General features: G+C 35.5%; 1 protein-coding gene across 2 annotated transcripts in view; it reads right to left on the bottom strand.

Moving 5' to 3' along the window:
- DYM (dymeclin) overlaps window positions 1–21,847 on the bottom strand; it is a 281,123-nt gene that overhangs the window by 97,130 nt on the left and 162,146 nt on the right. For both annotated transcript variants that reach the window (XM_069468007.1, XM_069468008.1), the window contains one exon: window positions 1,583–1,685. In XM_069468007.1, the coding sequence (XP_069324108.1) occupies window positions 1,583–1,685 (103 nt within the window). The remainder of the gene's footprint in view (window positions 1–1,582; window positions 1,686–21,847) is intronic.

Here is a 21,847-nt window from a genome sequence, read left to right as displayed (position 1 = left end):
CTGTGCTTGCCAATAAATAGTTGGCATCAATTTATAAGTATGTAAAGTTTATCATACAGAGTTGGAGTTGGATCTCTGGGTGGCGTCATGCCAATGTTGGTAATGTTGGGAACTAGACTTCCCAGAGTCCATTCCCTTTATAGTTCTTTGTTAGTATTCACCAATTGCCTAACTTTCATGAGATTTTGAAGGCAGAAAGTGAAGGAGGCATTAGTTGCACTTTGGAGACAGCTAGATGCACACACGTTATGCTGATAGCTGCTTCCAACTAATTTTCCTGATTGACTGGCTCGCTAACCAAGAGTATTCTCAAAACTACCACCAACTACTTAACTTTCATTTTCTCAACAGTGTAGTTTTCTACAGATGTCTCTCCAGAAACTCTACATCAAAGATCCACCTGCAGTTTGTATTTTCCTTGCAAGCCCTAACATGTGTACCAGACAACTTATTTCGACTGTTATGGTCTGGAATATTGTCTTATGCTCTGACTACCCTAATCTATAGACTAAACTGGTATAAGGTCTAATTTATAAACATTTATGTTCGTATGTTCTTGATTCAGCATGACAGCTATGGTGAAGCCATTAAAAACAACTAAATGGGAGCTTGTTCCTCTGCCATGTTGTACAGTGACTGGCCTCATCCAGTACTTTCATGTGATTATAAGCGCCATCCTTTTATCAGGAACAATGTGAGTGTTTCCTGTAAGAGCTGAATGAACTGTCTTAGTTCTTTTCAATTATGTTTATGATTAAAAACAACATGTATTTTTTCATCAAGAAAAATAGAAAAAAAAAAAAACATCAGTTCTGGAGGGGACATTCAAACCATAGCAGGTTGTAAGAAGCTCTTTATCTTTAAAGTGGATGGAACAAGGGCAACATGTTACTGCTGTTTTCTTCTGACCATGGCTGGTAAGACCAGAATTGCATACTGATGACAGTACAGCAATGACATTTCTTTTTCCCAGGAATTGAGAATTAGGATTTCAAGACTCAGGTTAGCTTAAGGCACTACACTCACAAGAACATGTTATAAATAGGTTGGTGGGAAGAAGCGGAAGAGCTGAGGTGGCCATTTTAGGTCCAAGTAAGCAAATAGAGAAAGCTGGCCAGTAGAAAGCAGCAGGAGAACAAAGCAGAAGCAAAATGGAGCAGAGATCAGAAGCTAAATGGCCGCTGAACCAAGATATTCCTGAACCCAATGGCTTTTCAATCTCAGGTTCTAGTTCTCTGTGAAATCCAAGTATATTTTTTTCCCTTAAGCTCAATGAGAAATCTTTGCATCCTTCCTATAAATCCCTCCTTTTATATTTTTTTGTCATTAGTCTCAACAGGTTTCTTGACTCAGATAATAAGATTCCTAATGATTAACAATCATTGGTTTACAGTTGATTTTCTTCAAGCACTTATTAACAATCATCTACAATTTTTTCCCTTGATTTGAGATATCACTCCTTTATTTGCATATTAGAAGTTTCTCAGGCAACAAGAGCACAGGTTTTGAAAAGAGAGGAGTACTGTTACTTATAAATTTAACAATGAAAAATTTTAATTGATGAAATAAGGTAACTACTTACATAATCTGGTAGAGGAACATCATTAGAACTCAGCGAACCTCTCAAGGACTGTGTGGCTTGTTCCAGAACTTTGTTGTGTTTTTTAGACAGCAAAGAAAACAAACTGAAAAAATAAACAAAAATCCAATTATATTAAAAGAACTAAGTGTCTCCTTTTCTACGTCTTATATGGAATTATATAGTTCCACAGCATGTCACTTATTCTAAAATATACTTGCAAATGATTCTTTTTTCATGCCCATGTTAACAGCAGGATTAACAATACCATTTATATAACAAAAAAAAAAAATGGAGTGAAGAGGATGTATAAATTATAGGGGTTCTAAAAAATAAAAAAAAAATGACAGTTTAAAATGCTTGAAATGTAGGAGAAATTTTCAAAAGATTACTATAGGGGAAAGAACAGTGGTGAACACCTGGGATATGCACTAACTTTATCACTAACTCACAGTGCAATGTAGTGCAAATCACTTGAGGTTATGTACCTTCTCATCTTTCAAACAAGTGTGCTGGATTAGATTATTTCTCCAGTGTAATGAGGAGTCTATTATGCTGTATTACAGCTTTATATTCTAATGTGTCAAAAAGAATTAGTTTAAATATATGTATTATAAGATTCTGCTGCTGGCCATGATGGACTAACTGGTACTGGACTAATTCTCCTGCTGTAACCAACTAAAAACTGAAAAAAATATATGAAACAATTGTTGTATAACATCTGAAGTGCAGGATTATGATCCTTAAAAAAGAGATATATACATGAACCCATAATGGTTAGCTTCTGCCTAGTGGAACATTCTAGACTATGGTCCAGAAAGGTGGGGCCCAAACAGTACACAGCAGTATTGTACTAGGCTGAGAAGACAGAGGTACAAATTTAAGGCTGCTGTGGCAGCTGGAATCTGCAGGGCAGAATACTAGAGAGGAAAGAAGTACAAGAAAGGAGGTCCAGAAATGCAGTGTCTTCTTGAGCATATGGGTAAATACTAAGCTGTACTGTGCAGAGCAAGACCTCACAAAGTGTGGTAGTGAACAACTATCCAGGAACTGTACACTGAACAGAGATTTTGGAGGCCATAACTGACTGAGGGATACTAGAGTTCCATCCAGCCAGTGGATAAACTGCTTAAACATGAACACTCAGTTGAATTCTCAGAAAGGCCATGATTTAAGAATAGGGCTATTCTAATCTAGAAAACAGACTACTTCATTCTCAGAGGCACCCTAATAAAGTAAAACAAACAAACAATCTTCAAAAAATAAAGCTGATTTACATTAAATGTAAATGGACTATAAACTCTCCAGTTAAATGTCAGAGATTTTCAGATTGGATAAAAAAGCAAGACCCAACCAACTACGTACTGTTTAAAAGAGACACAGTTGTAAATTTAAAGACACAGATAAGACACAGTAAAAGGATACAAAAAAGACATATCATGTAAACACTAACCATAAGGAAGCTGGAGTGGCTATATTAATTTAAGATAAAGTAGGCTTTAGAACATTATTACTAGAGATAAACAGGGAGATTTTATAACAATGAAAGCCAATTCACCAAGAAGATATAGATCCTAAACATGTGCCTAATAGAGCTTCAAATATACATATTATAATTTATGATCCTAATATTAAATCTATTACATTTCATAAATAAAGAATTCTTCTCTGGGTTGGATGGCAACTTGAAAATAAAGGTAATTCTGGTTCCATGTACTTTCCATATAAATCTGAGGTATGACATGTAGTATTTTTTTAATGTCAAAAACAATGCTCTAGTATTTCTTAGAGATGCTCTTCTAAATAAACTATTGATTTGAATATCAATTGAGAAAATTTCTAATTATTTCAGATGGTTTAAATAAGATATTCACTGAAAATAGGGCTACTAAATATTCTTTCTAGATTAATTTTTAACTAACATCATCAAGGAAAACAATTCCGTAAACACTAACTGGTAACACTAGATGTTGTACAAAGCAAATAAAACAGAAGTGATAAATATTCTCTAAATCTATACTTATAGCAAAAAGAAAAAATAACTACATAAATTACTGAATAAGTGTGAAACTATATGATACTGGTTACATGCTAAGCATGTGTCTAAAAAAAGATTTCTTTAAAATGGAATAGTCCAGTGAAGTTTCATGAAGTGGTTAGGCCCTATATAGAGTCTTGAAAAGAAACAAAGATTTATTTGTGCAAGAGAGGAGAGAGAGCATTTCCAAATAGAAAGCAAAGCACACAAGCAAAAGTAAGACAGTGAGAAAATTGAAGCACAAGTACTATAGAAAGAAGCAGGAACAGGATTCAATCTACAAGGGTAAGTGTTTTATTTTTATTTTTATTTTTATGGGTCTTCTCTATTCAGGGTTTAGTTTTGCTTTGTTTTGTTTTTCCTTTTTAATGTTAAAAGTAAGCATACTTTCCACTCATCGTTATTCCCATGACCCATTGGTAACTAATATTTAACAGTTTATTGTTTATATAATTCCAGAAATGTTATATGCATCAAGGCATGTATATAAACACATATTGCATATATACCTCCATTTTTATTCCATGAAATAAGTTCTGTCTGTACTTTGTACTTTTTCCATGTAACAATATATTTAAAAACAAATAGGAACAAAAAAAAACCCCAATAATTCATTCATTCAACAAATACTTCAGTGCCTGTTACTTGATACCTAAGCATATGGATATATAATTCATTTAGTCCATTATTAATGTCATTGCAATTGTTTCTAGTTTTTTTATATTATAAACAGCATTGCAAATGAATGTCCTTGTACATAATTTTTAGCATGCCTGAGTGAGACTATCTATAGCATAAATTCCTTTAAGTAAAACTGCCAAGTAAAAGACTAACTGAACATGATACTGAATTGCATTAAGGGTACATATTTTTAAATATGCAAATTATTTTTTAAGCGATACAAAGAAAAAGGTAAAAAATACAATAGGATTGTGTATAAAGCATGTTTATATGGAAATGCATAAAGAAAGAAATTAGTAAGATTCTTCTAATTGGTTGCAGTATACTTTCTGGAATAAATGCAATTTCATAAATTTTTTGAGATTAAAACAACTTTGGTAGTTGACTCTAGCAGAGGGTATGGCAAGACTCACAGGCATAAACTGGATACACAAACAAAAGAGAAAAGTAATAAATATGCCAGAAAGAAGTGAGCTTCTTGGTGTAAGAGAATGGGACAAGTGAAGCTAAATAGCATAATTTTGTTGAGTTTACAAAAAACAAGAACTCAGGAGGTGCTTTATGGGTTCAGCAAACTTGGGATACTCATTCTCATATTCATTCGTGTGTGTGTGTGTGTGTGTGTGTGTCCTATTAGTGCACTTTCAGAGAACAATAGAGGCAACGCATAGTAACTTTCTTCATCAATTTCACTAAGTTATTAAATAAGTCCTAGGAATCAGAGGAAAAAACACTTGAAATTGTTTCATTAGGAGAAGAAAGGCTAGTTTATTTATTTTAAAAGAGAACACTAACAATCTGTTTTCTTTGCTAGTAGGAGATTAAACAACGAAGTAAGCTTCAATTCAAACATAAGATATTTCAGTTCAGCATAATGGAAAATTTGACTACTACTAAGGGCATAAAATGTTGAAATGGTATACCCCAAGAAGCTGGAGATACTTCTCCCAGCTATCTTTAAGAAATTTTCTGTAAGAACAGATAATTCACAGTCACATTCAGTTCTCTATCATGAATGAAAAACAGAGAATTCACACTTATTCTAAGTTATTATCATATAATTTAATATGTTTTGCTCAGATCTTATAAGTAGAGCTTTAAAATTTTTTTAATCCTAATTTTGGCTTTCATTTAGCATTTTTAAGACAAAATGACCAATATTTTTATGATACATGACTCAAAAATTGCTAAGTGGAAAAAGTAAATTTGCATGCAAATTACTTAGCTTAATGCTAGTTAGAGTAAGTAATAAACACATGATGTCTGTATATAAATGGGGAAATCTGACTTTAAAAATAAGTGAAATTGATCTTTAAGTTTGCTTAATATTCACTTAGGATATATTTGCTAGGATACTTTTTTAAATTAGAAAGAGATTAGTTTGTTTGTTTTTTTTTTTGTACAAGAATATTCATTAGAAATTGACTTAAGAATGAAAAACTGAAAACAACCAAACTACTAATCAAGAATAGAATGGATAAACTGTGAGATATTTATATATGAAATACTATATAGCAATTTAAAATTATCTAAAGCTACATGTTTCTTTCTTTCTTTTTTTTGCTACGTTTCAATATGAATAAAACTCAAAAATGATGTTGAATAAAAAATAAGCAAGGATTCTTATAGAATGTGAACAAGGTGATATTCTTTATATGTTTTAAAGATAGAAATCAATATTACATTTTATAGATAAAACATTAACATAAAGTAACATAAAATACATATGGAAATGACAAACCCTACATTTAGGATAGCCATCATCTTCTGAGGAAGGAGAGAAGAAAATGGCACCAGGGAGGAAGAAACAGGGGATTCAGCTTTCGTGTGTGTGTGTGCACTTCTGTTCTCTCTCTCTCTCTCTCTCTCTCTCTATATATATACACACATACACATACAATATGCATAAAATGTTCTTCTGGTAACACTGAATACAAACACAGAGGACTGCTATATTACAATTTTTTGTGTATGCCTGAAATATTATATACACTTTAAAAATCTGATAAAAAGAACATGCTTCCCTGAAGAAAACAGAGCCCCTGCCAACAGACAGCATTTCACAAAAGAAAGAGGCATGTAAATAGAGTAACTGTGGTCAGTCCAAACTGGAACATGCTGAGAAAATCACAAGCTGGTGAAAATGGCTGCAGTATAGGGAGCACAGATGGTGGCAGGAGATGAGACCAGGATGAAGACAGTTTGAAGCCAGGCTGTGCAGGGCTGCTTATGGCACATCAAAAGCCCTGGCCTTTATTCTGTATGGAGTGAGAAGCTAATGGAACATCAGTCTTACAAAGTGATGAAAGTGACAGGGTTCCCTGCCCCCAAGGAACTCAAGTCTAATGGGATAAGAAAAAAAGTGTCTACAATACTGAAATCAGAGAATGCCATGGGTCTGAAGAGAGTGTGGTGGGAGCACATAGGAAGGTCAGGTGCATTCCACAGAGGAAATCTATCTTGACTGTGGCCTGGAAGGTTAGGGGGTTTGCTAGTTGGAAAAGTAAAAGAGGAGGAAGAACAGAAAGGGGGAAGAGTATATAAAAAGGCACGGAGAGACTCCAGGGAAATACCCACAGCTTACAAGACAAGAATGGGGAAAGCCCATGAGGGTGGGTGTGAGAGGTGGCAAGAGATGAAGCTGGCAAGACAGGTAAAGGCCAGATTAAAAAAAGGTCTTAATACCCTGCTAAAAGCTTTGCATTTCATCTTGTTAAGTCACTGAGATAGATATTAAGTCAAATATTTACCAATGGCCTACTATGTGCCGGGCGCTGTGAGAGCTGCCTGGGATGCGATGGCGAGCAAAAGCAACACCATTTTTGGTCTTCCCTCCCAGGAGGGTGCAGTCAAATCAGGAAGGATGCACCTAAATAGGCTGAAGGTGAACATGGAATGTTATGGGGACACAAGTGAGGGCTTCCCAACTGTACCTGAAGGTAGAAACAGGAAATTGTTTCTGGAGATGATGCCTGAGCTGCATCTTAAGGAATAATTAGGAGTTAGCTAAGCAAATCAAGCAACGGTAAAGGTAATTTGGGCGGAGCAAAGAGCAGGAGCTAAGGCAGAGAAATATGTACCCTGTACATATTCAGGAAACAGCACTGCCTGCAGGTACATCAAATATTGAGTACACAGCAGAACAAAGTGATAAGACTGGCCAGTAGTGAGTACAGTTCATACAGCACCTCTTGGGTCTTACTTAGACCTTGGACTGCATCCTGCAAACCAGAGGTGTTCTATGACAGCAGGACTGCAATCTGAGAAAGTGACAAAGCAAAGCTGCTGTGTTTGGTATTCAGGTACGAGGCGGGAAGCAGGGGTCAATAGGAAGGATGGCTGATTACTCCTTAGCCTCTTCCCTATGCTCTCCCACCTATGGTGGCCATAGAGTTCCTGCCATGAAACCCCAGGGCTCCTAGGACCAAAGTTTGAAAACCACTGACCTAACCGTATCAATCAAATTTGTCTTAGAAAGATTCCTCTGCCCCTGGAAGGAACGATGGACAGAGGATGGCAACAGAACCAGAGGAGAAACAGAGCGAACCTTTGATGAGGAGGCTTTAAATTAAAGCAAGTGTGAGCTATTTGGAAGACAAGAGAGACAACATAGAGTGTGAAAGAAGAAAATCACGGATAACTGAGGTTTCTAACTTGGGAAACTTAGTGCCTGAACATGCTAGGAATATAGAAGAGTTGAAGGGGAAGGAGGAAAACCTTAGGAAGACAAAGAAATTAATAGCAGCAGCAGCAGCAGCCATGACTTATATAGTGCTTACTGTATACCAGGCACCGTCCATTAAAGAATCATGTAAGGTAGATAACCGCTATTAACCACTCCACTCACCTCCTTTTTTTTTTTTTTTTTTTTTTTTTTTTTTATTTTAAAGAGAGGATGGAATTGAAGCACAGAGAGGTTACGTAATTCATCCAGGCACAGTAATTCATCTAGTTACTAAGTGGCGGAGTCAAGAGTGAAATTCTGGAGGGGCTCCAGAATCTGCGCTTTTAACAATTCTTCTAGGAAACCTAGAGGAGTTCAGAACAACAACAGGTGGAGATGGTTAGAAATAATCAGAAGGGCAGTTTAGAAATACTAATCTGGTTCTCAACAGAGAGGCGAGGAGAAAGTTTAGGGTTATCTCCATCAGTTGTGATCATAAAAGTGGAGGTGATCACTGAAGGGTAAGAAAAGAACAGACCCAGGAAACACATCGGAGGGTTACTCTCGGGAGAAACTGAAAAGCATTAAGACAAAATGACCCACAGATACCAACACTTGGGAATTTCCCCCCAAAACAGCCCTGTTGGAGCACCCTAAAATGAAGCGACCAGTCAACAAAGCCCAACCCAATTAAACAGAACTTCCTTCCGATCAGCTCTTCAGTGTCTCACTTTTAAATATAAACGCATTGCCAAAGATCATTAGAGAGAGCCACCAAAATGATAAACAAGCAAAAAAAAAAAAAAAAAAAAAAAAGAAAAGGGAGCAGGGATGAGAAGAAAACTTCTAAAACATTACAATTACGCTAAGCTAATGCAGAAAGGTAAATATATTTCAGCTATGAAACAAGAAGGAGGCCATATAAAAAGGAATATCGGAGAATAAAAAAGAATTCAGGAAATGAAAATACTAATATGGTAGCAGAAATGAAACATCCAGTTGAAAGTTTGCAAAATAAATTTGAAGAACTTTCCCAGACAGTGGAGCAAAAAATACTAAGAGATGGAAAAACAGTAGAAAAATGACAATTAGAGAATTGGTCCACAAAGTCTAACACAGGATTTTTTTAAAAGGACAAAGGAAATAGAAGGGGAAAAGACAGGCATTAAAGAATTATTTCAAGGAAAGTTATCAAAACTGAAAAACATGGATTTCCAGAAAGATCCCCCCTAAGTATCCAGAAAACAAAGAAAAACTGCACATCATAGCACATGACTGGAATTTCAAAACACTGGAGACAAAAGAAGGTCCTAAAAACTAAAAGAGAAAAAGAGGGAAGGAGGCCATATTCAAACAGTCGAGAATTAGTGTGGCATTAGCTACCTCAACGGCTACAAAATGAGCAATGTCTTCCAAATGCAGAGAGAAATTACTCCAAACATAGAACTGCCAAATTGTTATCCTAGAATAAAGATTAAAATACAGATTTTTTCTGACCATGGTTTAAGAAAAAGCCTGTAAATAACCGACCTGACCTAACGTTACTATGTAACTGCACTGGGAGAATGGGGAAGGGGCAGCTGAGGGTGGGCACGAGGGTGTGCGCAGCTGCGGGGAGTTTAAGATGATGACGTCTGCTCCTGAAACACTGGTCAGTTCACACAGAATGCTTTTCTACCTCACTCCACCTTTTTGGCTTCTCATGAAAAATCCTTCTATTTATCTATTCAGAGAAAGTTGAGCAGAACAGGGATTGCCAAGGACAGGATTCAGGTAGCCTTTTCCAAAGACAATCAGACCAATTCAGAAGTGAGGGACAAGGCAGAGGGAGAAAGGGAAGGATAACAATGGCTCTAACAAATGCAGACAAGATGTGAGGATTAAAACACCATTAGTAAATAAAAAAATCAAAGTCTATGAAGATAGAACAAATTCATTTTATGCAACTTGTCTTTGTACTTGTAGAATATATAAAAACAGTAACTTTTCCTCTCTTTCAAAATATGTAATCTTAATTGTTTGCTTTTATATGCTGTTTCACAGTTGTTCTTAAATTGCTATTCACATGTATAATACATACATGTATTGTAAACATGTTTTGTTTTGTTTTTTTCCCAATGCCAAGTTCATTTAAGGCCTTAATTGTACATGTTTGGACAGTGTTCTGCACACAACATGGTCTAAAATACGTTTGCTGCTAATAATTTGTTGTCTTCTTTTTCTCCTCTACCTTTCTTACTCCAATAAAAGAAGCTGTGAAGATGCCAGTATTCCTGGCTTACAAAATTGGAAACAAGAGGTCTTAGTTAATTTTAGTAAAAAAATCTTATTTTAAGGACCTAAAGTTAAAATAAAGGGGAGGCTAACTACATCATTATCTTTGTTAAGAACACTGACATTTATACAAAGAAGCAAGGCTAAGACAGAGTAAACTGCCCATTCATTCACATTTAATTGCCTTAATAACCATAAATATTATTTTAGATACATAATAACTAGCTTCAAATTCATTTCCGTCCAGGACAAGTGCTAAAATAGTGTTGATTGTACGGCATAGAAGGTAAAAACAAAATAAGAAACCTCAGCACCACCAGCTTGCTGAATGTTAAGTAAGGCTTATTAAAATGCAAATGTCTTATGGACAGCAGTTCAGAGTACAATGCATGGACAACAGATGTGTTCATCAGTACACTGAATACCACATGATCCATTAGCATCTGTGGCTCTATATTTCAAGGCTATAAGGAAACTCAAAACTTCACCTCTTTTAAAAATTCTGAACTAAAAGCAAAAGGTACAAAGAAATGCATGTATAATATCTAGTAAGCAAGGATCCCATCAAAAGGGCACACCGTGAATTGCAATTGGGGAATCCAATCCTAGTGTTATAAAAACATGCAAGGTACCTTAGCAAGAACTTAAAATTATAGTTACAAACTTCACTATGATCTTCATGGTATTATTGCACCCAAATTACATGTAAAACCAAAAATAATTGGTCATACAACATGGTACGGTATTCAACTAAATAATGTTTCTTTAAAAAAAAATGCTGAAACTCAGGAATTGAATTTCCCTTGATTAAGGTGATCAAAATCCAAATAAGGAGGATGTAGAAGAAAAATTGAAAGATGACTAACAACTTTAAAAATAATGTTACACAAATTGTTACTCATAAAAATATGTTGAGAATAACAGATAACATACATGATTTGTCAATACATGATCTGGTAACTAAATTATTAATACCAAAATTACAAATGAGTGAAATAAGAGAACCTAACATTAGCCTAAAGACAATTCATGCAAATTTCTTTTATGTTTTTAACTTTAAAGTAACTCAGTGAAAAATATTTAAAAAGTAGACATAACGCAAAAGGGTTGTTTTCTTAAGCAGATTTTTTTCTCAATTTTAACTAAATTTGTTCAGAAATGCTATTTAGCAAGAATGACAAAATTAAAAATTAGCAATTTATCTCAAAAGAACTTTAATTTTAATGTTAACTTTTATACCTATTTCATGGATAATATATTTCAAAAATGTATATCCTCATATAAATTCAACTATAATGAAAGATCTTAAGTGATTTTTTATAATTAGCATGTAATCCTAAAGATAGCAACCTTTCTAAAGTTTTATGATATCTTCTCTGTTAAAAAAATATATTCTGTAAAGAACAGAAACAGATCTTCTGACTTGAAAGAACTTAGGTTGTCCTTTTCTGTCACCCTTTCTTAGTCCCCTGAGAAAACTGCATGCCAAGAAGATAGGAAGCCTATCCAATTAATAAAAAAAATCCTGTAGCACAATGTCACCAACTTATGGCAATAATTGGGATCGAAATAACATTTAACGAGAAAATTCATTTGGAAAGTGGGATCATCTCACAGTGAGCACAGGAGAAGCCAGGATGGCACGTTAGAAGTTACTATTATTACAGGTCAGAAGGCGCTTGGTAAGTGTAAGGAAATTTCTTCTCGGGGAAACCTACCAAATAAAGTATTTTTACTATATGTTGGATTTTACAAAGACAGTCATAGGAAACATGATATTGATTAGTATTTGGAAAATGTTGCAGAATACTTACACCTACGTTATTTATAAGGATCATATTTTCCAGGTGTTGGACCCTTAATTTGGGGATCCCAACTGGAACTCTGGGATTTTTTTTTTTTTTTTTTTTTTTGCTTAGCCCTTAATCTTAGCAAATATAATTAGCTTTTGGGAAGGCCATAGGAACAGGAAGTCTTAATTGGAATTATAAGTCTTTACTAGTAAATGCCATTTTTCAACATCTGCTAGTCTCAATACTATGAAAAAAATCTTAGAAATGTAAAAACCCTATCCATTTATTTCAACTTTCTTTCTACTGTTGCATACTTATTAATTTATACTTGCTCTATATATTTTAACACATATCTTCCTTTATCTTTTGCTTGTATATTTATCCCAACTCTTTTGTAAACACAAGTTCAAGAGCATCAATGTCCATTCCTCTTTTATTCTTCTTTCAACTCTTCTGTAATACCTCCCATATATGCCAATGGTTCCAGTTTCCTTAAAAAAATCTACTGACTGATTATTGGTAGATAAAATATCCTTTGAGTTAAAGTTCAGAGATGCTCTTTATAGAAACCAACATATATTTACAGTAAACTTAATCAGAAGCCCACCTCTACTGTGACTCGTCCTGAAATACAGAAGCAGCCCCCTTTCCACAGTCTAATACATAAACCCAAGCCACAAAGACAGATTTCCATGAATGAAACGGTTATCAACACCCAAAGGAAAGCTGTGGATTTAACTCCTTTGGCCTTAATTCAAAGTCTTACTAATTTAACATAGTCTCAACAACCCTTTTCCTCTGATAAAACTTACAAATGATAAAAGCAATGAAGAATAAGAAGGGAAAACCAGGATGTGAATAAGTGGAGATGGGGAATATAAGAGTAGTGTGACCAAACAGGGAGAAAGAAGCCTCAGTGTCAAAGTAGGAGCAAACCCAGAATTCCATTACAGCGGCACAATGAAATCAACAACCTTGTAATACCAAGAAAAAGACTCAAATGTGTATACGGTCTCATAATTAAAAAGTCACAAAAGTCTGCAATAGTAAGATCTCCATCCAAAATACTTTTAAAACACTTTTAAGGTAGTCTCTCGGAAAACATACTTTTGTTATCTGGAAAATATGTAGAACTCCACAATTCCCAAGGATGCTAGATAAATGAGGTATCACTTAAAAAGGATTTTAAAGACTTGTGAGTTTAAATAGCAGGGTTTTTATAATATTAACATTACAGAGGTAGAATTCTATTAGTAGTTGTAAAAACGCCACCATTTTGAGACAAAATTATAGCTCAAATCGAGTTGAGTATAACCTGATAGGAAATGATCTCCTGTTTTAAGAACTGTGGTTAATGTTTAACCACATAAAACCCCCAAATTTTCCTAAGACCCATGACACAAATTCATGCTTTGTGCTCCCTCTGCTGGCTCTATAGTCACAGTTAAGCCCATGCTTGGGAGATTTGTTGTACAAGCCACTCCCATTACAAGATACTGAAAGGCACCGGTACATTACATTTGGGATCTTAAAGATGTAATCCACCTTTCTCCTTTGAGAGAAAAACAAGAGAGGTGACATAAGCTGACCAAGGTCACAAGGTGTTCTGAGAGATACAACAATCCTGATCTTTTGGCTCCTAATCTAGTCCTCCTTCTGTACCATAATGATCTCAATGTCTTGATGTACAAGGACTATTATTGAACTTTATTTTGCTACAAGTTACTTAAAATCTGAAGCTTGATATCTTTGGGTCACACATAGATTTTTCACTGTACTGTAATTACAAATGATAAGGGGATTTCACCAATATTCAGTGAAGACATATTAGTTTCAAAGAGTATTCCTGTTTCTAATTTTCTTGGACAGTACCCAATTCCAAAAACCTATTGTAAATTTCCTAACACAAGTGAGTACTTAAAAATTTTCCTAATGCGCTTCTACCGTTCGCTTACAGATCATGTCACAATTTTTGGCTTGGAATATGTGGTCACCATACAATATAGCTTCGGGTCAGTAAAATATACAGTCATTTTGTTGATGATGACGATGAGGGTGATAGTTACTATCTATAGAATGTCTATTACATAGCAAGGATAGAATTGGTCTTTAGAGAAACCATTGTCAATAAGGCGGATGCTACTATCCCTATTTTACAGAGGAGTTAGCTGAGGGAAAGCAAATTTCCCAAGGTCTGTTTGTCATCAAAGTCTCCACTACTTCCGCTGCACTTAACTGTCTTGGTATTTTGTTCATTCTTAATCAACAGAGATAGTAACAGAGAAAGCTGCTGTCTTACTACCGGCATCATCACCCCCTCCTACTGCAAAAAAGAAAGCTTTAGGCAAAAGACACTTTATTCAAAGTAGAAATCTGTTTAATTTCTTTTAAAGTTTATACTAACATGGAGAGGGGTAATGTTTTCTTACAGTAAACTACATGACCTACACCATAAATGTTAGTATTTAATTCCAATTTACTTTGGTATAATAGACATAGTTAATTATTTGTCAAGTGGTCTGTTGTGTGGAAAACCTAGCTCTAGTCTGATAACAATGCTATTTAGATAGACACAAACAGTCTGGGATTAAAGAATCTAATCTGTTCAGACAAAAAGTAAATATTTATAAAACCAGAATATACAAGTCTGTCTTTGTGGGGAAGAGACATTTGTTTCTTGATGAAAGATATAAATTGTTATCTAAATCATGGACAATTTTTATTCAAAATGAAGTTTAAATTCCTTTTGAAACCAGAAAACTATAGATACCAGTACCTATCCTTATTCTCTGGTAGTGATTAGCTGTTATTTTCATGGAAAGGAATCATGTTAAATAAAGTATTTAAATAGGAAAATAATGTTAAAATGAACGTCTTCCTCAATTATTTACCAGTAACCTACTTGGACAGTACAGATAACAAATGTTGACATTCTAGAAATGAGAAAGCAGCCTACAGTAAACCCAGCCTCATGAATTTAGGGGTAATTGACAAATGAATGTAAGTTTTAACCTTACACAATTTAAACAATGTGATAAATTTGATACTTGGGGCTCTATAGCTAGCATTATCTAATACTTATGGATATTAATGATTTTTCAGCTGAAATGAAAGATAAAAATAACCTCATTTTTGATGTTATGAAGAAAGGAATTTAGGATCATTCAGACACACTCATGTTCAAAGACCAGCTCTTCCATTTACCAGCCATGTGAATTTGGACAGAAGTTTTCCGAGACTCGGTTTCTTTACATGTGGTGCTGACGGTGGTGGCAGCTACTGGATAAGAGTGCTATGATGAATTGGCACTAACTGATCAACACTAAGGTGCTCACATGGTAGTAATATTCATTGGGGGTTGGGGGGCGGTGGGTAAACTCACAACTAATGGATGAGGTGAGCATTGTATGGGGGAAGGGCACGCCTCTAATCCTGGCTTGGGTGAAGCAAAGTCATAACATGTAACCAAAATGTTTGTACCCTCATAATATCCTGAAATAAACAAACAAACAAACAAACAAACAGAGTGCTATGATTAAATTGAGAGAATTAATGTTAAAACCCTTACCAGAGAGCCTACGGAAAAAGCGACCAGTCAGTTCCAATTGATTACTGGCACTGAGGAATGTGGGCTTTGGGTTACCAGCTATTCCAACTTGTACTTGTTACATGTTAGCAAAAAATTCTAACTTTTTAAAAACACTGTGCAAACCAAACACAGCACCTCTCTGGGCTGAGTCCAGACCTCAGGCTGTTAGTATGCAGTTTCTGTTTTGGAGAATCACTGGAAATGCCACACGTCATGAAACTGAGGAAACCATCTGGAGTCAAGGCTGTTTTGGAGTTAGATGGATGTTCAAAACGAAAGAGATGTGCTCTGGCAGGAAAAGTCAAGGGTGGAGGTTAAGATGATTTTATGAGAAATTCAAAGCTAAAGCATGTTTCCTTGGCATGCCATGATTTTGAGATAGCTCAGAACTATGTTACATGCCAATTAAAAAATCTTTGGTTTTTATATAACTGTATTTCATTTAATCCCTGATTTCCCAGTAAAGAGAATATGTTATTCCTTGTTCTATGAGACACAAACCAGTTGGTTTGTAATAGAATCTAGACACTCGGCAATACAGTTTGAGTACCCCTAATCCAAAATGCTTGGGACCAGAAGTGTTTTAAATTTTGGACTTTTTTGAATTTTGGAATATCTGCATGATACCTTTGGGCTGAACATCCCAAATCCAAAAATCTGAAATCCTAAATGCTCCAATGAACATTTCCTTTGAGCATCATGTCAGCATTCAAAAAGTTCTGTTTGATTTCAGAGCATTTCAGATTTTGAATTAGTGATACTTACCCTGTATAACATTCATACGTCCAGGATACAGTCCACATTTATTCCACATACAGTCTTGGCTAGAGGTTTATCAATTTTATTGACTGTTTCAAGGAATAAGCTTTTGGTTTTGATTTTCTCTACTGCTTTTATGTTTTCTACATCATTGTTTTCTGCTCTTTGTCTTTCTTCTCCTTATTTTGGGCTTAATTTGTCCTTCTTTTTCTAGTTTCTTAAGGTGGAAGCTGAAGCCATAGATTTGAGACCTTTCTTCCTTTCCAATATAGGGCATTTCAGGTTATATTTCCCTCAAAATACTCCTTTAATGGCATCCCACAAATTTTGATATGTTTTATTTTCATTTAGTTTAAAATTCCCTTTAGATTTCTTCTTTGATCCAGAGTTATTCAGAAGTATTTTATTTAATTTTCAAATATTTGGGGATTTTTCTAGAACACGATCCATTATTTATTTGTTATAATTCCATTGTGATCAGAGAACATATTTTAGATGACTTGAATCTTACTGAGGACTTAACGACATAGAATATGGTCTTTCTTGGTAAACATTTCCACGTGCAAATGTTTTGGTTGGAGCTGTTATTGGTTGGAGTGTTCTATAAATGTCAATTACATCAAGTTGGTCAACAGCATTAAGTCTTCTATATTCTTGAGCATTTCCTGTCTACTTGTTCTCTTATTAAGAAAGAGATACCGAAATCTCCAACTATAATGGTAGATTGATTTGTCTATTTCTCCTTGCAATTTTATTAGCTTTTGCTTCATGTATTTTGAAGCTGTTATTCAGTGCATACACTTTTATTCTGGTAATATTTGTGCTCTGAAATCACTTTGTTATTAAAACAGTCATTCCTGCTTTCTTGTGACCAGTGTCAGTGATATGGTTACGCTTAAGTCTATCGTTTTGTTCTTAATTTTCTCTTTGTCTCATCTATTCTTTTTTCCTTTTTTTCTTCTTTTGAGTTGAGTATTTTTATGATTCCACTTATTTTACTTATTAAGTATAATTCTGAACAGTGGCCTGAACAATCTCTCAAAACAGAAAGCTACAATGCTCACAGGGCTGCCCTTAATTGTTTACCATCTCTCAGGGATTAGTTTCATTTGTTGCCTAATGACCAGTGTCCTGAAAGCCACTGTTTAATATATTATGTCTGTTTTTGCTGTTGTTTCAGGTTGAAGGGTAAATCCAGTCTCTGTTACTCCATCTTTATTGGAAATGAATAGTGATTTTTGAACATTTATGTAAAAAAAAAAAAACCACAGAGGTTTAGCAATTTTACATAGAAACTTAAGGAATGTTGGAGAAAACCAAAGATTTTTAATCTAATATTTTTCTTTACTGGAAATGGTGACTGTACACTTTTTTCCCATCTCTGACAAGCACAGTATTTTAAATTTCACCGATTTTTCTTTTTTTAGGTTTTTCAAATATAACACTAAATATATATTTCTTTTATTTTATATGGAAATATTATTCTCTTAATCCCACTAATTATGTGCTTTGTACCATTGTATTTTATTTGCACAATTAGTTTCTTGTTGTAGATTGTACATGCGAGTCATTGCTAGTCTTTTAAAACTTATTATTCTTCACTGTGGAAATCAACATATTAGGTACTCTCCACTTTTTCAGAAAAATGTTGTGGTACCAGCAGGAAAGACAAACACCACAAAGGAGTTTTACATTTCTAGGCTCATGTCCAACGCTCCCTACTTCCTTCCACATGCTACCCACAGTGGTCTGCCTGTCACTTCCTGAGCATTCCATTCTGTTGCTCATGTCAACCTCTTGGCCTATACTTGCCTTCCCTATACAAATCTGCCTGGAAAATTTCAACTCACTCTTCAAAATCTAGTTTAGAAAAACATTTACCACAATCTCTAGTTAATTATATCCACGTTTTTTCCCCTCACTAAAATATTAAGTTCTTGAGCACTGGGTAATTCATTTCTGCCTCCTTGATGCCTAGCATAGTTCCTGTACATTTAATAGGTTCTCAAAAAATGTTTAATTGAACTAAACTCAGAAATAATTTGGGATGCATAATGCTATGGATTGTATGTATGTAACCTCCTGAAATTCATTTGTTGAAGCTCTAACCCAAGTGTTGCTATAATTGGAGAAAGCAAATAATTAAGGTTCAATGAGGTCATGAGGGTGAGTCCCTGATCTGATAGGATTAGTGTCCTTATAAGAAGAGACAACAGAGAGCTTGCTCTTCATTCACACACAAAGAGGAGACCACATGAGCACACAGTGAGAAGGTGACCATCTGCAACCCAACGGGAGGACCCTCACCAGAAACCAACCCTGCTGGCATGTTCATCTCGGACTTGCAGTCTGCAGAACCGTGAGAAAATAAATTTCTATTGTTTAAGCCACCCAGTCTGTGGTATTCTGTTATGGTTGCCAGACTGACTAATACAGATAGGGATGTGGTTAAGATGACGTAGTTCCTCTCTTCCCACTAAAAGGCAAGTTAGGGCTCTTGAGTTTCTAGGACCAGTAGTGGAAAAGCTTCTGTTGGGGGAAAAAAAAAATTGGCAGGAGGAGGGGAGGTTCCTTTTCTCCAGAGGGCCATACTTAAAATAGTGTTGTCATTTCATCCTTAGCTACAGCCACCACACCTGGGTCCAAACTAAGAAGATCAGACATTCCATAAGCCTTCTTACAAGCAAACTAATTCTAAAAGAAAGCTCAATTTCCTAAGGACTGTGTTAATGAGGCAGTAGAGAAAAGTAAATCTTTATTCCATCATAATGTCAGAGTTTAGAGTTACTCCAGCAATACAGTAGTCTCCCTTATCGACAAGCAAGACATCCTAAGACCTCTAGCAGATGCTTGAAATCAGAGATACTGGCAAACCCTATATATGCGAAGTTTTTTCCACCTGATAACCAAGGCAGGTACTGAGTGACTAATGAGCAGACAGCATATACATCATGGACACACTGGACAAAGGGACGATTCACATCCCAGACTAGATGGCACGAGGTTCCATTACGCTGCACAGAATGGCACCCAATTTAAAACTTATGAATTGTTTATTTCTGGAATTTTCCATTTAATATTTTTGGACTACAGGTAACTGAAACCGCAAAAAGCAAAACCGAGGATATGGAGGGACTATTGTATATATCTCAGCACAGAAGTGTGGAGAACTATGACAATGATTCTAAAATAATCATCACTTGTGAAATTATAAAAATAAAGCTAAAGAAGGAATAAAGAGTGCTAGAAAGAGGCTCTGGTTTTGGATGGGGTGGTCAAGGAAGGCTTCGCTGAGGAGGTGACAATTAAGCAAAGACCTGAACATGCTGAGGCTGTGAGCTGAGCAGATATCTGGGGAAAGAGTGTTTAAGGAAAAAGGAACAATAAATGCAAGTGGCTCAAAAACGGGGCATGTTCAGGTTGAATTATTGGTAATCTCATCAATCTCTTTAAATGATTATTTAAAGCTTAAAAGATCTAAATCACATAATTATTTTTATCTGCTAAGAACCACCCCCCTCATCCCCAACAAAAGTAAGTTCCATCTTTCTTAGAACAGAAAGTTAAATGATATTCCTCAGCCATCATTTACAGGGACGACAAAATCTGCAACATAACAGCAACTGGATCAGAAAAACACAATGCTGCTAAAAACATCTTTAAGACTTGAATGCAAATGAGAATTACTGTATTTGATAATTCAGTTATATGACTGTGAAACCTGTCTACTCGTAAGTGAGAAAGACCTAGATAGGTAGAAGGTGTGATGTGAGCTATATTATATTCAAGCTAAAATGAAAAATAGATTTTCAAACTTATTTAGTTAATGATGGACTTGTTGCTAGAAATAAAAGGCAGAAGGCCGGCAGCAACATCAGAAAGCTTGAAGCATTTATCTTTAAATTGAAAATAGGCTAACCACTAATATATAATAGTAGTGGTCATTGCAGTAACAGAAGAAAAAACAATAGGCCCATTTGAGTGCTTAGCATGTGACAGGCATTGTGCTAAGTGTTTGTACACATTATCTCATTTAAACCTGACCTCAACCCAAAGAGGCAGGTCTCCCTACTATCCCCATCCTCCTTGCTGAAGATTACCAGCAGGTCAGTGGCAGAACTAGAACGGAAGGTTAGGCAACATGACTCAACACCTAAGCGCTACGCACACTGCCATGAAAACATCAACATCTGTCAGTCAGCCCCAGAAACTGTTCTTCCTAGTCCTCACTGGAATCTGACACTTTCCCATTTATAGGTTTTTTTTTTTTTAAAGGAATATTATATTATTACTTTCAAAACTCAGTATTTTGATTTTTCCTGTCTTTGTGATCTATTAATGAATTCCAAGTTAACTATTTAATAATAATGGGATAGCCACATGTCCTCATTTGGTCAGGACAGTTCCAGTTTGTATATTTTGTCTCAGCATAAGTATTAAATAATGTCTCCATTTACTCTCTTAAAATGACCTGGTTTGGATAAATTATGGGATTGCCCACTTAATAATCACTTCATTATTTGCTCTGCCCATTCACCGTCTTTCTTATTAAACAATGAAACTTACTAAACTGTCAGCATTCTTTCTTTTGGGGAGTATAAGTTCACCACACCTCTTCTTCTAATCAGAATGTTGGTTCTCAACATTTAAAGCACAACTTTTTTCTTGTCTTCAAATGGCTCCATGACTCCTTTCCAATTCTTCTGTCAGATCTCTCTCCTCCCACATCCTGTCCCATTCCCCATTCTTTTCTCCTCAACGAATCCTTTGTCTCCCTCGCCTACTCTTGCCTATATCTTCTTTCAAGCCACCCCCTACGCTTGGAACAAACCTTCTAATCCACCAAATGTCTGTCCTCCAATCACTTCTTTAAAAGTCACTTTAGTCAGTGAAACCCACCTAAGATTACCCGTCCACCCACCTGTCCTATTTATGGACTGAATCCATCAGAACAACCTTTTTGAGGCTTAAATTTGAAATGTTTTTATTGTAATTACACTACTATGAGATTCACCATATTCACTCACATCAAAGAAAATGTGAATCCTGACAAACTTTACAATTTAAAAGTAGAGCTTTCAGATATATCTATACCTATTAACCAAAAGGAATGCATAATCCACAAGGATCTTGCTAAAAATCATAAACCCAACCACTGCTTTCAGAGGACACAGAGACAAACACTCAGATGTGGATATCTGATTGTCCAAAGGGAGATCACAGTCACTGGTAGCACACAATGTAAAAAGAGTTACCCTCAATCTCCTGGGGAAAGTAGGTGAAGTGAAGACCTGGTCTTGCTCTGCTCCCATCACCTACAACTTGCCCAATTCTGACACCAACTCTGTGCCAGTCTGTTCACAGGGACAGTAATACGTGCTACAGAGAAAAGTTAGAAAAACAAAATGGCACATGGAAAGTCATGTCTTTTAGGCCAAAGATTATACACGCAGTGAACTAGTATGATGAG

Source organism: Eulemur rufifrons, chromosome 5 (assembly GCF_041146395.1).
Source record: "Eulemur rufifrons isolate Redbay chromosome 5, OSU_ERuf_1, whole genome shotgun sequence".
NCBI classification, from domain to species: domain Eukaryota; kingdom Metazoa; phylum Chordata; class Mammalia; order Primates; family Lemuridae; genus Eulemur; species Eulemur rufifrons.
This window is presented reverse-complemented; position numbering and strand designations above follow the sequence as displayed.